Here is a 17,290-nt window from a genome sequence, read left to right as displayed (position 1 = left end):
AAATAAAGAAGCTATTTTTCTTTATCCCGTTTAAGGTACTTCAGGAACACTTCTAGTTAGGAGAAGAACTTATGTGAGTTCTGCAAATGTGTGTTATCCAACTTTAGCACAAAAAAAGAAAAATAAAAAAACGGTATGACATCTAGTATATGGCTATGTACAGATAGTGATTTCAGATTTTAAAACCCCCATTAATCTTCATTTCTTTCTGCTTGCTGTGTAGCCATTACTGGGCTTATTATTTTAGGAGGCTGTACAATATTCCTACTATGCACTGGGGTGGTAGAAGGGGAGGTGGGATGTGAAAGGTGGAAGGATTTTCCCATGATAAGAAAAAGCATTTTTAAGAAATGTAGCATTTGCTTTAAAAGATGCCGTTCCTTTTATTAATGTTACATAATTTAAGAAATACTTTTTTTTTAGAGTCTGTGATCTCAGAAGAACCAACATTACTGACATTCATTTATCTCAAGAAAGGAAACATTCATTGGGTTGTCAATTTAGGAGCTGGAGAAGAAGAGCTTGGAAGAACTATCTAGAACACCTGCTCTTGGTGCACACTTCCCCACTGCTTGAATTTATCAGAAGGATGGATCCGAAAAGTTCTCGGGGTCAGGAATTACTACCGGCGGCTCTGCTTGGTGAGAGAAGAGAACAAACTTGCTGATGCTGCTACTGGTAGACATGACTGTGGTATCCCAGCAACAGAGAAGACAATTTATCACAGATCTGGAAATAACTGGGGCATCAAAACCTTCTACAATACTATTTCTTGAGAGCTGGGTTATGAAGGTATGCCACATATTTAATCCTGATTTCTTTAGGAGTTCTCTTTGAGCTCACAGAATGAACACTAAAGCTTGGCACCCAGCCTCTGCACTGCTCCAGATCCTCCCCAGAGCTCTTCATGTACAAGGAGGAAGCACAGATGTTCTCACAGACACTGTTCAGAGTCTTCCAGTATTCTGCTACACTCGGTAGGGCACAGTGATCAAATGCTCTCTTCTGATGAGTGTCGCTGCAAAATGTGGGCTATGAGCAGAGGTGGCTTCATCAGAAAGCCAAAGGGTAAGTTTCGGGGCTCCTCACTTGAAAGGGCCCTTATGAGAAAAGTCCCATTTGAGTGTCAGTTCTCATTAAGTACAGTTAAGTAGCCATTAAATCACTATTTAAAAAATTTTGTGACAGCAAACTCAAATGTTGTAGTAAAGTGGGCAAAGCTGAAAAAGAACATGCTATTAAAATATGTTAAAGTCTGGGTTAACATTTCAAATGTCAAAATATATAAATATACATGTCTGAAATAACAGCTCTCTAATTTGACAACGCTATCATAAAGGCTATTATTTTAGGTTAGGCAGAACTGTCTGCCTTGTTTAAAAAGCCAATAAATGAAACCGTTATGGAGAATACTTTATTCCTATTCTCAAATTCCAAATATGCTTCTGAAATTCAAATACATTATCACTCAATTACAAAAAATAATGACTTCATAATTAAGGCAAAGCTTACTAGGTATATATGTGAAAACCCGGATTACAAAAATTTAATTCCAATCCTAATGTATTTGTTAATACTAATTTCAGTTTATGAACTTACATTTTCTTTCATGAAGCAATCAAATAAGAGTTTGTGATGGTTTTAGAAGATAAACCAACCTAAGCAGCAATAAAAAATCTGACTAAAATGATCAGTGTTTCTATATTAAGATATCAATACACATGCCTTCTGGTTTATCAAAACAAGATAACTTCATTATAGAGAGAAAGCTGAATACTTACCATCAAAACTAATACTTGCAACCTTGGTATATTTACTTTCTGAAGCTTTTAATGTAATGGGTTTAAAGTGTACCGTTATAGCGTCATTTTGTGGTGTAGGTCGAACACTCTGCAAACAGAAAGATATATATAGCATTATTTTAGTCCAATGGTTCAGTTACACTATACTGGAGAGTGTACTGGAAAAGTGAAGTGGAATCAAAATTGGAAAAGTTTAACTTTACGTGCTTCCTTTAAATAGAATAGGCCAAACTGACACAACTTCACATTAATTTCATTAGAATATCTTCATGAAATAAAATGATGGCCAGAGGAAAAGTGTATGATAGGTTAGTGACTATACACTTACTTACCTAGTATACAAACTAGTACACTAGGTATGAATACATAAAACAGAAAAGAAACGTATTTCTTTTCTTTTTTTTTTTTTTTAAGATTTTATTTATTTATTTGACAGAGATAGAGACAGCCAGCGAGAGAGGGAACACAAGCAGGGGGAGTGGGAGAGGAAGAAGCAGGCTCCCAGCAGAGGAGCCTGATGTGGGGCTCGATCCCAGAACGCTGGGATCACGCCCTGAGCTGAAGGCAGATGCTTAACCGCTGTGCCACCCAGGCGCCCCAGAAAGGTATTTATTTTCTAAACAAGTGTCCAATTCATATATGAGAGAAGGAGACGTGAAGATTTATGATAGGGTCCGTCTTTTTTTTTTTTTTTTTAAAGATTTTATTTATTTATTTGACAGAGATAGAGACAGCCAGCGAGAGAGGGAACACAAGCAGGGGGAGTGGGAGAGGAAGAAGCAGGCTCATAGCGGAAGAGCCTGATGTGGGGCTCGATCCCATAACGCCAGGATCACGCCCTGAGCCGAAGGCAGACGCTTAACCGCTGTGCCACCCAGGCGCCATTTTTTTTTTTTTTTGATAGGGTCCGTCTTAACTCCCTAATACCAAATGTAATATCCTGACTGTATGAAGAATGAACATGAATTTGGGAGCTGGTACCCCTCTGCCAAAGTAGTTTTGCAGATCCACTGTTGGTGGTACTTTATGTCTCTAGGGTGTGGCTGTGCAAGCGCGCTGTCACCAGGCAGGGCTGTGCTCCCAGCTGCAGGTCTGAGCAGTGGGGAGGGCTGAAGGGCTGTGTAGCTTGGGGAGGTCTGAACAGTTTACCTTTAAAAAATAAGATCTTTCTATTCAACAACTAAACCTATAATAACAAATACAGTAAAAGCTTGCACTTTTGGAGCAAGCTAGAAAAATGCATTTTAAGTTGCAGTTTTTTTTTTTTTTTTAAGAATTTATTTATATGAGAGAGCGAGCGAGCACAAGCAGTGGAAGGGGCAGAGGGAGAAGCAGACTCCCTGCTGAGCAGGAAGCCCGATGTGGGCTTGATCCTAGGACCCCGGGATCATGATCTGAGCTGAAGGCAGACGCTTAACGGACTGAGCCACCCAGATGCCCTAGTTACTTTTTTTATGATCCTTACTGACACAAAGCATTTTTCATTGGAAGGAACCCAAAGATCCCTGTTTTACAGATGAAGAGAACCTTGCAATATGGAGTGATGTTTCAATAGCTAGGCATCAAGAGGTGGGGCTGGAAACCAGGAGTCCTGACGTGGTCCAGGGTCTGGGCCCTTCACTTGGCATCCTATTGCCTAACCGTGTGTCAATGAAGTCATGGTATTGTACACAAATCTTGATCAGTAATCTTCCTTTAGAATTCAATTAGAATCCAACTTGGGTCTCAAAACCCTTTTAGGGTTTTTGCTAAATTTTCAGGGGCTTTATAAACTTGTTGTCAAAGCCTGAGGCTTCCCACAGAAAGAACACAGTTCTCTTCTGTAACACTCACCAGGTGCACCTCCTAACACCGGCGTGGTCAGATCCCTGCAGGTCACCAAGTTCTTCCTCCTGGCTCCCTACCCACCCTTTGAGTTGATCCATGAAAGTTGAATCTGACTAAACTGAATGAAGGGCAGTTGCATGAAGGCCTAAGAAGCGCCTGAGAAGAGTATGAAGAAAAACTGCTCCTTTTGCATTGTGTCTGCGATCATAGGGAACAAAGCTGGTTATACACATCATGATTGCAGATACTGCTTTTATACTAGATGGCGGGGCATCTCCCTTCTCACTGCTGCTTCGTCTTTATTGGGCCTGAAATAATGGCCCTAGGGGTGGTTCTGCAGTTCTCTGAATGGAAATCTTAATAGCCTGAGCTCTTGGCCTCAGGCTCTCTCAGTATTTTATCTTTTTTCTGAATTTCTCATTTGCTTTTGAATCTCTAATTGGGGCTGCAAGTGGATTTGTTCATACTGATATATTTATTATCAATAAGCTTGCTGTTAGTAGCAATCATTTAAAATACAAATCTCTTCCTTCCTTGAAGGTTGTGTGTGCATGTGTGTGTTATTTTTAACAATAAAACAAAGCAGTTTGACCTGTGAGATAAACTACAAAATGGAAAGGTTTCATATACTATCCTACTACCCTAATTCTTCTTCCAAAAGAAAGGAAAGTAGTATATGTGAGAGTCCCATAGTGATCGGTTTATGCAACAAAAATATATTAACTATTTAACTAGAAGTGTTAGTTTGAGTAAGCTGCCCATCTACTCTGGGCCTTATTTTTTCTGCTTGTAAAAGACCAGGATTGGATTGGGGATTTTCTCAGATTCCACCTATCTACAAAGTTTTTTAATTCTATTAATTTTATTCTTTTTTTAAATGACCTACTTTTATCCTGAGGTCAAGATTTGTTAGAGAGATGATTAGATAAAGCTCTGTAGTTTGCAGAGGACTTCCATGTGCTCTACTGAATGTGACAGAGCAGCAATGAAATCTTGACCATTTTCAAACATGCTTAAGGTAACAGTTCAGTACTAACAACCACAACACTTTTTGAGTGTTACCAGCCTGCACAACACCATACCAGAAATAGCTAAGCAATAGTATTTATTAAAATACAGTCACTGTAAGTTGTTGATGGGAATGCAAACTGGTGCAGCCACTCTGGAAAACAGCATGGAGGTTCCTCAAAAAGTTAAAAATAGAGCTACCCTTTGACCCAGCAATTGCACTAACTAGGTATTTACCCCAAAGGATACAAACACAGTGATTTGAAGGAGCACACACACCCCAAAGTTTATAGCAGCAATGTCCACAAAAGCCAGACTACAGAAAGAACCCAGATATCCATCGACAGATGAATGGATAAAGATGTCATATGCATATACGATGGAATATTGCTCAGCCATCAAAAAGAACGAAATCTTGCCATTCGCAATGACGTGGATGGAACTTTCAATTATGCTAAGTGAAATAAATCAGAGAAAGACAAATACCACATGATTTCACTCATATGTGTAATTTAAACAAAACAGGGGAAGGGAAGGAAAAATAAGATGAAAACGGAAAAGGAGGCAAACCATAAGAGACTCTTAACTATAGGATACAAACTGAGGGCTGCTGGAGGGATGGTGAGTGGGGGGGATGGGGTAACTGGGTGATGGGCATTAAGGAGGGTACTTGATGTAATGAGCACTGGGTGTTGTATGCAGCTGACGAATCACTAAATTCTACCTCTGAAACTAATTACAATATATGTTAATTAAACTGAATTTAAATAAAAAAATAAAAATATATAGTCACTGTAAGTAGTAAGATCTTAGAATACTTGATGAAAAATGTTTTACTCACATGAAACATATTACTTTAAGATTTTCCTTACCAGAGGAAAGTTTTTATATTCAGTATTATTATCCTTATATATATATTACACCAATATGAGCAAATATTCAACTGACTTATCTTTATACGAATGATCTGAATTGTTCACTTATTATCATTAAAAAAACCCCAACCCTAAACCAGTTAAAATCCATTTTCCAAGGAAACAAAAACAAAGCCAAACAAACAAAACACTTAAATAGTTGGCTCATTCTGGTGGCTTTAAAGGAAAAATAATACATAATCATTAACTTGTATTAAGCATATTTCCACTAACAATCTGTTTTAGTATCAGTCACTAACTGTTGCTTACTAAAGATAATTGAGAAGTGGAAAAAGTATGGCAAGAGTCCCAGGAAAGGCAGCTTGCACATGTTCTAAATATAGTTCCAGCCTTTTCTCCTGCTATTCATACCCAACTAAAGCTCAATAACTCTCAAGTGAGATTCAAACGCCCAGGACACTCTAAAACTATTTATAAAAACATTTAAGCAAGTAAGGAAAATAACCTTTCAAATGTAACAACTGTATTTTTAACAACAGGTACACAAATTCACTAGAGCTCATATTAAGTTGACAGTGGTAAAACTGACAAATATATCTGTTTTTTATTCATCATCAGTAAGGAAACTTCATGCAAATGTTCCTCTTAAGATACCTCAAGCAAATTTATTCCACCATTTATGCCGCATTAACGTTTTCGAAGTGTTGAGGAAAATCATATTCTCAGCGCTGCATTATAGACAATCAATGCCAGGTAGCCTTGAACCTGTACATCTTATCCATTTGCAGGCAAGAAATTTTTATTTTGAGATACTTCCTTCAGGAGTTCCATATCTAGAAAGATGAAGAGACTCTGAATTCCTTGAAGGGGAATTAAAAAACCCTCCAGCTTCTGGTAATGCCTAGCTCATCCTCAGATGTTATGTATATGTGAAACACACAAAGGCAAGGACACTTCTAAAAATGTGTCAGTCTTTATGTCTGGCACATTATGCAGAAAAATAGAGGAAAAAACCTTAGGAGGCTCTCTTAAAACTCAGTTTCCATGGAAGACGGGCCTGTCCCCTGGCTGATAAGGTAAGAAGTCTAAGCTAACATCATCTCAAGTGGACCAGTGCAACAGATTCCTAACTCTCTGCAGCGCCTTCTCCACAAAGTAGCTACTATGAATCAGATGATGTCACTCCCTTGCTTAAAATTCTGCAATTTGGTGTTGCACTTATAATAAAATCTAAACACCTCCCAAAGCCCAGAAAGCCGCGATAAACTCTCTAGTCCTCACCTTTTACATTCAACCCTTCCTTGTTTCCCGTGACATCCAAAGCTGTTCCTGACTCAGGCTTTTGCACTTGCTGTTCCCTTTGATGGGAACCTTTGTCTGCCAGCTTCTCTTACAGGTGCCAACTTCTTACTCCTCAGTTATTACCTCAAATGTCAGCTCCTCAGAGACAACCCTATCTAAACCATCTCCCTCCCCCACTTACATGCCATTCTGTTTCTTTTTTTGCTAGACCTTGGTTCGATTTATAATTATGTTGTATACTTGTCATCAGTCTCCCAGCTAAAAAGTGAGCTCAATAGGGGTGGAAACCTTGGTTGTCTGATTTATTGCTGTGTTCTCAGTACCTAGCACAGAGGCAGCCATATAGTTGACGCTCATTAAATATTTACGGGGTGAATAAAGGAAGAATGAATGAGGAAATAAGACGAAACTACCAAAACACTGGCAGAGTTTAGGCTCTGGATATTAGAAAAAAATGCATACACAGGTAGCTACAGATGCAGATATACAGACAGATATTATAGATCAATAGGTTTTTAGAAATGCTAAATATGAAATTAAAAATGATATATTTGTAAAGACTCAACTGGTGTCATTATATACTAACATACTTTCAAGTAACTTTGAGTTTTCATGATTGAAGAAGTTGCTTTAAAAAAAAAAAGGCTCTGATTCATTTTCCTTCTTTGGAAAACTGGAACCTGTGTATGTTATAGGACTGTTGTATTAAATAAGGTAATCCATGCAAAGAACCTCGCATAGTGCCTGACCCATAGTAAGAACAAAAATGTTGACTTATAATGTATCCTAAAACTCCTGAAGAGAAAGGTGGAACATTGCCTCTTTCCTTCTCTGTTATAACTGAATTGAATGCTATGGTATTTTTTCATTCATATTCTTAATGATTGATAATTTCATTTTTAAAGAAAATGTTTATTGAAAAAGACATTTTTTAAAAAAGATTTTATTTATTTATTTGTCAGAGAGAGAAACAGAGAGCACAAGCAGGGGGAATGGCAGGCAGAAGGAGAAGCAAGCTCCCTGTTAAGCAAGGAACCTGATGTGGGGCTCGATCCCAGGACCCCGGGATCATGACCTGAGCTGAAGGCAGACGCTTAACTGACTGAGCCACCCAGGTGTCCCAAAAAAGACATTTGTTTTGACCCGTTCACTGTATGTAAAAAGTTAGACAAGATTGCTTGGGCTAAGTAAAGGCATTTTCTCATCAAATCTCTAAACCCTCTAAACCCTTTGGAGAAGTGACTGCAGGTATGAAGTCTGCCCAACATGAAAATTCCCATAATGACCCTGCTCTGTGCAATGGCGTCCCACAGATGGACAAACAGCATGGAGAACACACAAAAACAAAATTATCTGACATCTCCAACTGAGGCAAGAGCCAGGTGATCCATCAATGACAGCCAGTGTCTGCCCTACAGGCGAAGAGCTGCCGTCGGCAGCGAGAGAGGGATCTCCAAATGTGCTGCCAGGAGGCTGGGCTAGGAGGTGCTTGCCCAGTGGAGAAAGCACTCGAGCTTACCCGAGAGAAAAAGGGCTGGGAGGAATGGTACATACGTGACCAGGGATGAAATAAATGGGCTCTACATAGCCAACCGGGATAAAGAAGAAATCAGTATCAGAAAGTTCAAAGAAGATAAGTAGGTTGTAGCCAAAACAATCTAAACAAATCTAGCAGAAGGAATTATATGCTATTACAGAGGAAACTCGGATAAACTAACTCAGAGAATTTTGAACAAAAAGAATCACAATTCCAGGTAAAGAAAGATTTTAAAATGTTAATACAGAGCAGTGATACTGAGGCCATCGCATTTCACTGACTGGTAAAACCTAAAACGTGTGTGTATTTATGGTTGGGGAGGGAAATCTAACTAATGGGTTTTCTAATTTTTTAGTTTGCAAATGTGAGAATGATGGTGGCAAGGGAACAAAGGGGATCTCCTACTCTCTACCATCTTTATTCATTAAATAAAGGATGTTTTAATGGTAGACAAAGAAAAATAGAGAAAATTAACAAAACCAAAAATCAGTTCTTTTAAAGATTTTATTTATTTGACAGAAAGAGAGAGATGGAGAGAAACAAAGAGAGAGCAAGCAGCAGACTCCCTGCCAAGGAGGGAGCCCGATGCAGGACTTGATCCCAGGAACCCGGGATCATGAGCTGAGCCGAAAGCAGACGCTTAACTGACTGAGCCACCCAAGTGCCCTCCTTTAAAGGATCAACAAAAGTCACAAACCTTTAGCTAGACTGACCAAAACCACTTCTTAAATACAGAAAAGACTAAATTCCTAAAATCAAGAATGAAAAATGGGATGTTACTACCTATTTCGCAGGGACAAAAGAATTGTAAGGGAATACTATGAACACTGGTACACCGACCAATTAGAAACTTGAGACACAATGACAAAATCTCTAGGGAGACATAAGTCACTGAAAGTGAGGCAAGAAGAAATAGAAAATCTGAATAGGCCTAAAGAGACTGAATTTTAAAACTTCCCACAAAGAGAAGCCCAGGCCCAGAGGACTTCATTGGTGAATTCTATCAAATATTTGAGAGGAGTTAATACCAGTCCTTCACAAACTCTCCCCAGAAATAGAAGAGGAGAGAATACTTCCCAACTCATTTTATTTGAAAACAACAACACAGCTATCCACCACCTTTGTAGACAGTAGCTATTTTAACGTCAAACAAAGAAAACAAGCATATTATTGAAGAACAGTCCTTGTCCAGAAGGGTGTTCATATTAACATACATACAACTCAAATCTTTATAAACATTGACACTGTTCTTATTTTGCTCATTTTTCCAGACTTGTGAAAATGTCAATACAGTTAAAGAGACAAAACCAGTCACTAGACCCTCAATATAGTAACAATCAGCATTACGTATTTAGGAACATGTAATTAATTATTGCTATAAATAGGAATTACAAAGAAATCGTACAACAGAAACATTCCTTGTAATATTTTCTTTTGTAAAAGGTCATTACTGAAAAATGTGCTGTTAGTTTCATTCCATAGAGACTTTGATGACAGTCTTTTCAAAAGCTGAATTAAAAAAATCAAGAAAGTCACTGAATCAAAAAAAAAATGAATGTATTTTTAAAAGCAAGCATATAAAATTATATGCACTAAAGTTGCTATTTAAGAAGAAAAATAAAAAGAACAAGAGATATAATGCTGCTGCTCATGCTTTTGTGTTTTGTTTCAATGGTATCAGGGTGGCCAGGTCAAGAGAGCTGTTCCTTGTCATCTGTGGTGAGGTCCCCAACCCTTGAGAACCCCTGAGGAGAACGGGTGTGAACCACAGCTGACCCAGGCAACTGCATCACGGGTCTCTCTCAGCCTGCCAACAGTGGACAGGCAGGAACTCCAAGGGGGGTTTCAGCCCACTGTAGAGTGGGGGAAGCTCTCTACCAGACCCCATACCCCCAGTTCTTCTATCTAGCAGGAAGAAATACTAGGTCAGACAGCAGGACACTGCCTGGACTACGACCAGTGAGCACAGTTACTGTGCATTAAAATATGGTTACCTGGGATGACCGTCTCTCGCTCCCTTATTTAGGGTTTGTAAACTCTCCTCTCTTTGGTTTACTCTACCAGCTGGCTGTAAACTCTGGGTTTGGCCATGGATAGACAAAGGTCCCTTAAGTCTCATGCCCATTTGATGTATCTCATTTTATCAGAGTTCTCTGAATTTAGGCTTCTGACATTAGCACAGGTTATAATAAAAATATACTGCTTTCTTTTTCCATTATTCCCTATATATGTATCTTGGGGACTTCACCAGGAGGTAAGGTTGTGAGCCAAAGCAAAATTCGGATATCTTTCTCTTTTTTTTCCCCTAAAATTGTGTAATGGCTCCCCAATTCCACTGTGAGGCCTAAAAGTCACTTGTTCAATGTGCATGTGTGAGGGGAAGAGATGACCCTGGTTTGTAGTCTGCTATCTAGTATGCTGTAGTAGCTACCAGTTAAGAGGGTACCTTGGACAAATATTAACAGCATTCTCACGTCACCTACCATATCTCTTTGCTTTATTATTATTTCTCTTCCATACTCATCTGAACCCGCCCCCCCTTTTTACTTACCCATACCTTATGTCTAACAACTAAACCTGATGGAATCCTCATAACCTGTTTTTCTTTGCACACGGCACACAGCCTAAGATTTACTAGAATCCACAAGCCTCTTATATGACTCCGCCTGAAGAAGAACCTCAGGGACTTTGGTTCAGACTTAGCTTGGGGCTGATCACCTATTTTTCTTCTCATCTTTAAAATCTGGTGGTTAGAGACAGAATAGGTTTCTCACATCACACTTAGAACCCAAGTGTCACCAGGCCACCATAAAACAGAATACTTTAGAGTAAGAGTTTAATTATTTTTAACTTTGTCATAAGTTTAAAAACAAAGAATATATAAATTAGGAGAAAACAGGTAAAAACTTACTGTTATTGGTACATCTTTTGTTCCTGAATTTAGTAAATGAAGGTTTAAAACTTTTGGTAGATCTGTTAAAATTGAAGAAAAGAAATATTTCTTTAACAGGTGTGCTTTACAGCAAGCTAGAATTTTTACCTTATTAGGTGTCAGATTGAACCTATTCCAGAATGTGAAAAAGAACTACGATAGCATTAATAAAAAGAATGTGATTCCACCTAACTCCTAGACAGCTGTCACTTTATTCATAGGATACTATGTGTTATAAGAACTGCCCTTCCTAAATAACCAGAAAAACAAAACAAAACATATTTCAGAGGAATTAGACATTATTACTACTCTTTTAGTTTTCCAGGAAAGCATAAGGAAGCAAATTAATAATGTGCAACGTGAAATTATCACATTAAAACCAAATCTAATTTTCGAAAAGGGGTCTTCAATCCTAAACAACCAAATTCTAATTATACATGGCCACAGAAATCCCAAGTTATAAGTATTTCCACTTTTTCCTTAATAGTCCGTAACTTCAGTGATTTCAATTTTAGAATTTGAATACTTTCTTTGACCATCTAGGGCAAAATTTAACATTATGTTATTATAATTTAACTGAATAATAATATCAATTAATAAAATTAATAATATAACAGAATAATCCATTTCTAAGTAAGAATCCAGAAATAAAGCTTTTTATTTCTTTTATTTTACTATTAAAAAAAGATTCAGCATAACTGAATATGTGATAAACTAGATTCAAAAACTCAGAAACTATACCTTCTGCCTCAATCTTCTGTTTAGAAGACTTCACTTATCTCATGATCTTGCTTTCCTGCCTGGTAAGCAATGGTGTCCCTCAGAGGAATGGGGTATGAACCCGTGAGGGCTCTGAGTTCTCAACAGTAGGTTTCTACGAGATCATGTAACCCACTGAAAGGTAACTTTCAAAGCTGAGTTACCAAGGAGCTAAAGTAGAGCCAGCCATTCAGCACTGAATAGAGAGATTTTTTTTTTTTTTAAAGACTTAGAAAAATATTGTCTCTTTTCTTTACCTTGTGTTCGTAGTGTACCAAAATCTAACATTTCGGTTGAGGAATAAATTCCAGGAGCTTGGAAGAGAGAAAATAAACCATCAGATTTTACTTTGTCCAGAGTAAGATGTACTGAAAACAAAACCAACACATTTGCAGCTCCTTTGGTTTTCTACTAACCTGTTGTAACTTCTACCTCAACTGGAAGAATGATAAACTCTGTGCTGTCTGAAGCATTCGTCTTTATTCTGATGAAGGCTGTGTGATTATCTGCTTCTCTGGATGAAAAGCTGGCTCTCATCACTCCCTTGGTTTCATAAGGAGGAATCTCCTGACAAGTTAACAGACCATAATGTAGCACAGCTTTTGTAATGTTGCAAAACCACCACAGTTTAGTGAATAAGATGAGAATGACTGAAAGATGCATTATTATTTCATATACCTACTAAGAAAAAAAATACATTGCCACTTAAACAAATATATTCCATGGATTGTAACACACTCCAATTTTGAAGAACATTAAATATATATATATAAAAAAAGCACATCTTAGAATTGGTGAAGCATGGTATTGTAAAATTGAGCAAATGAAAGAAATAAAATTATCTGAAAACAAATTGCCAGTTGCAAAATTATCATTAAAAGACAGAATTAATCTGTAAAGTCATTTATTCTTTAACATGATGCTTGTGCATATAATTCAGTCCTAAAATTCTCTAACAAATAGACACGTCATGATTGGAGGGAAATGCTTTTCCAGAAGTCTACAGGAATCTCTTTAAATAATAACCTAGAGAGCTTAGACCCATCTGTCCTTTCATTTAAACGGAACACAACAAAGCTTCCTGGGAAAATCTAGAGTTCACCAACTGCTTTCAGTAAGGCTCTTAGCAAGTAAGATAGCAAACATTTTCAGGCCTGTAATGAGAGAACACTCAGAAATACACTAGAAGGAAGATTAATTGGGCAAAAAAAAATTTTTTTTTTAGATGTAATTCTTTTCCTGATTTTACAACGATCTGGCTTCCTTGGGACCACCAGAACTTCTCTGCAAACACCTTTTGGCATATTTGAGGAGATCCCTGTGATACAGAATTTTTGGTCTTCACTTACCTCTATTCTCTTAACTTTTTAGCCTCAAAGTAGGAAAGAAGTGATTGGAACCCTCCTGGGGCCACTAGAGATGCACCATCCACTTCCCCATCTCTAGGGAGCTGACTTGGTCTCTGGGCTTTTCTTATGTACACTGTAAATGGGCTGAGGGTGAGGTCAAGGCCAATTGACTTTTTTCTTACTCTAGGTTTGTAGGAATAAGAATAACTTTATCTTTCCTTGTAGCCACTGGGAGTATTAAAACATTATGCCATCTCTGCTACCGTTCATTATAGTTCTTAGCTAATTAGAAATCTGAATTCTCTTATGTTTGTTCATTAGATACCAATTATATTTCACAGTAAATTCTTAGTTCTTTTATCTAGAATTAGAATACAAATTGAATAGCTTATAGTTAATCCTCTGAAGCATTGTTTTATATACTATTTCTCCCAAAGGTTTTTCAAACAATAACATAATTTCAAGACAAAACATTTTTATGAAAGGATATAAATGAACCATCCATTACATATTTCTATCTGCTAATGTGTTCCTGTATCTGAGAAGTTAACCAAATCCCTGACAAATTTGTTTCTAATTGTGCAAGTCAACATCCTAAAAATGTCCCTTCCGCATCCCTTCCTTGGTTGAGACTGGTCAGAAGACAGAACAAGAGCTATGTGTGTTTAATAGAGCAATTAATAAATGAATTTGACCTTCAGAACTTACTCATAGCAGTAAAGTCTGTTGTCTTCAATTATGGATGAGGAGTGATCTGAGTGCCCTTGGAACAGGAAGTGCATTTACTATGCCTTTCCCCTCTTTGATTAAGGCATAGTAGATAACATTTAAAGAAAAACCATCCTATGGCAGGAAACTTTACAAATAAGGTAGTTGCTATATATTCATTGATTTGGTTAATATTTGCCGGGTTCTTGAAGAAAAAGTGGTTCTCTAAGCATTGACACAAACTAGCGTTAAATATTCAACAATACTAAAGGTGGATGTAGATCACCTAAGAATTTTTAAAATCTCCTAAGTTGTCACAAGGGCTTGACTACATTCCCTCTGAAAATGTCATCTCTATCAACGATAAGTCTGCATGTTCAATTCTCTACCTCAAACATATAATGGATTCTTCCCACAGGGTTATTATTATTTTTTTAAAATCTTAGTATAAAGCACATTATAAATGATCATATTCAGAGACAACTTTACCAATATAATTCTGTGAAAGAATAGTTGAACTCTCTTCCTATCCACACAGTGGGTTAAAGCTCCCACCAATTTTGTTCACTGCTCTTCCCAAACATTATTACTTACACTGTTCTCGCCCTGTATCATCCAATTTTCAAATATATCTAATGTAAATTTAAAATTAAGATATAATTAAAGGAAAGTCACCCACATTTATACAGGTGATAAACGTGGTATATAATTTCTGGTGTATCTGAGAAAATAATTGGTCCCATGTGACCACACAGGAGAGAACAATACGCCTGCACTCACCCACAGTTTTCTGGTGCCTCCTTGTTGACCTGTTGGAAGTTCTAAGTGAAGATCTCCTCCACTAGAGTACATTTCTACAACCTGTGACAAAAGAGCACCTGATGGTTAAGTTCGAAATCATATTCTCAATGCAAGTGATTTGCTGTTAAACAGAAATAAGTCTGACACCCTGTGTCTTAGAAAAATTTAAAAACATTTGCAGATATGAAAGTAGGATAAGTATCACGTCTTATTGTGGGAGTCAGTGCTTCATATGTTTGACCAATCGTGATTATTTTTATTAAAACAAGGTAACTTTCAAATATTAAACTTAGAAACAATATAGTTACATCAGATATTGGATTAAAGAAAATCCATTCATAGAACACCTTTTATTTTTTCAAAGGAAAAACAGTTTATGGAAATACAGTTTTTGTACTTCTTATAGTAACAGCGCTTTTTTAGTCACACATTTATATCAAGATTTAGTAGAAGATCTAACAAGTACTATAATTGTGAAATAGTGAAGAATGCGTCATTCTGGGATATATGTAACATTTTTAATGCAGTAGGACAGTATTTGGTTTCTCTTGATGGCAAAAATCACAGGAACTGTAAATAACACCTCTGTGGCCTGTATCCATACTCATGATTTTGCTGAGATATAGCTGATGTACAATGAACATCCCATATATCAAGTGCACAACTTGACAAATTCTGACATACATAAACAGGCGTGAAACTACCACTGCAATTAAGACATTAAATATACTCATTATCTCCAAAGTTTCTTCATGTCCTTTGCAATCTGTCTCTCTCTGCCCCCTTGCGCCCCCTAGGCAACCAGTGAGCTGCGCCTGGCCACTCAAGATTAGTTTGTACTTCCTAGAGCTTTATGTAAATGGAATCATACAGTATGCACTCTTGTTCCTGCTGCTTTTACTCAGTGTAATTATTTTGAGATTCATGTTGTCGTATGTATTAAAATGAATTAATGTTCATTTCTTTTCAATGTTATGGCTATGCCACAATTTTTAATCCATTCACCTATTGATGGACACGTGGGTTGCTTCCAGTTTTTGGGCATTACAGATAAAGCTGCTATGAACACTGCGTTTCTGTTAAGTCTTTGTGTGAACATCTGCTTTCTTTTCTCTGGTAAATACCTAGGGATAGAATGGGTCACATGGCAGGAGACTTTCCTTTAAAGGCAGGTAACCCCATCTCTTAAAAAAATAATATACTTAATATTTTATTTGAAAAAATTAAAAAAAATATTTTATTTATTTTAGAGATAGAAATAGGGATAGAGAGAGCAGGCGTATATGACTAGGGGAAGGAGTGGAGGGAGAGGGACAAGCAGACTTTGCGCTGAGCACAGAGCCTGCTGCAGGGCTTGATCCCAGGACCCTGAGATAGTGACGTGAGCCGAAATCAAGAGTTGGCTGCTTAACTGACTGAGCCACCCAGGCACCCCAAGAATACACTTAATTAAATACAAATTTGGGATGAAATAAAAGAATGGGTGGAAGACCTTCACTTGTTTTATCATGTAATTCAGGGGTACATAAAACAAGACAAAGCAGGGAAAACAACAATACTTTAGTATAAACTTAAAGGTTTTTGGTGTATGTTGTTGTTAAAGTAATACATTTAGCAAAGACTAATGAACTAAGATTTTCTCTGAGTATTATTACCTGCTTTTTTTTTTTTAAGGTTTTATTTATTTATTTGACAGAGAGAGACAGCCAACGAGAGAGGGAACACGAGCAGGGGGAGTGGGAAAGGAAGAAGCAGGCTCCCAGCAGAGGAGCCTGATGCGGGGCTCGATCCCAGAACGCCAGGATCACGCCCTGAGCCGAAGGCAGACGCTTAATGACTGAGCTACCCAGGCGCCCCTATTACCTGCCTTCTGATTTATTACAGTGTTCTCCTTTGGCCCAGTTGTATTAATAGTGATACCACCTTAACTGATGGAGTGACTGTAGAACCTTTTCTGAAAAACCAGAAGACATCACATATTATTTTGTTTAATCTTCCAAGGTATTAAGGAAATAAGTGTAACAATGCATGGAAACAGAAGATTCAAAGGTAGACTACTGATTACAGGAAAAGGAATAAGGAAATGGGGACAGAAAAAGGCTACATTATAAAATTCAGAGGAAAGATCACATTAAAACTAGGAATGCGACATATTCCTGATTTTAAGTACAGTGCTATTTCTTCTAATTTAACAATGTATAGAAAAAAAAGGAAGCCAACAATATACTGAGAATATAATTTATGTAAAAGAGATTTGCACAAAGAGTGTTTATTTTTGTGTGTCCACATATATACATGCAAACACACTGAAAAGCGTCTGACACCAAGATCATACGGGATCGTATATGTGAGGAGGGGTTTGGGACTAGAGCTGTGCTAATACAACAGTT

General features: G+C 37.5%; 1 protein-coding gene across 2 annotated transcripts in view; it reads right to left on the bottom strand.

Annotated features, from left to right (window-relative positions):
- TMEM131 (transmembrane protein 131) overlaps window positions 1-17,290 on the bottom strand; it is a 239,800-nt gene that overhangs the window by 62,165 nt on the left and 160,345 nt on the right. For both annotated transcript variants that reach the window (XM_026487434.4, XM_057309282.1), the window contains 5 exons: window positions 14,880-14,960; window positions 12,459-12,609; window positions 12,300-12,356; window positions 11,263-11,324; window positions 1,782-1,890 (listed from right to left, as the gene is read on the bottom strand). In XM_026487434.4, coding sequence (XP_026343219.2) covers window positions 1,782-1,890; window positions 11,263-11,324; window positions 12,300-12,356; window positions 12,459-12,609; window positions 14,880-14,960 — 460 coding nt within the window. The remainder of the gene's footprint in view (window positions 1-1,781; window positions 1,891-11,262; window positions 11,325-12,299; window positions 12,357-12,458; window positions 12,610-14,879; window positions 14,961-17,290) is intronic.

Source organism: Ursus arctos, unplaced genomic scaffold (genome assembly GCF_023065955.2).
Source record: "Ursus arctos isolate Adak ecotype North America unplaced genomic scaffold, UrsArc2.0 scaffold_8, whole genome shotgun sequence".
Classification (NCBI taxonomy): domain Eukaryota; kingdom Metazoa; phylum Chordata; class Mammalia; order Carnivora; family Ursidae; genus Ursus; species Ursus arctos.
Note: the sequence above shows the minus strand (reverse complement) of the source record. Positions and strands in the feature narration are given on the sequence as shown.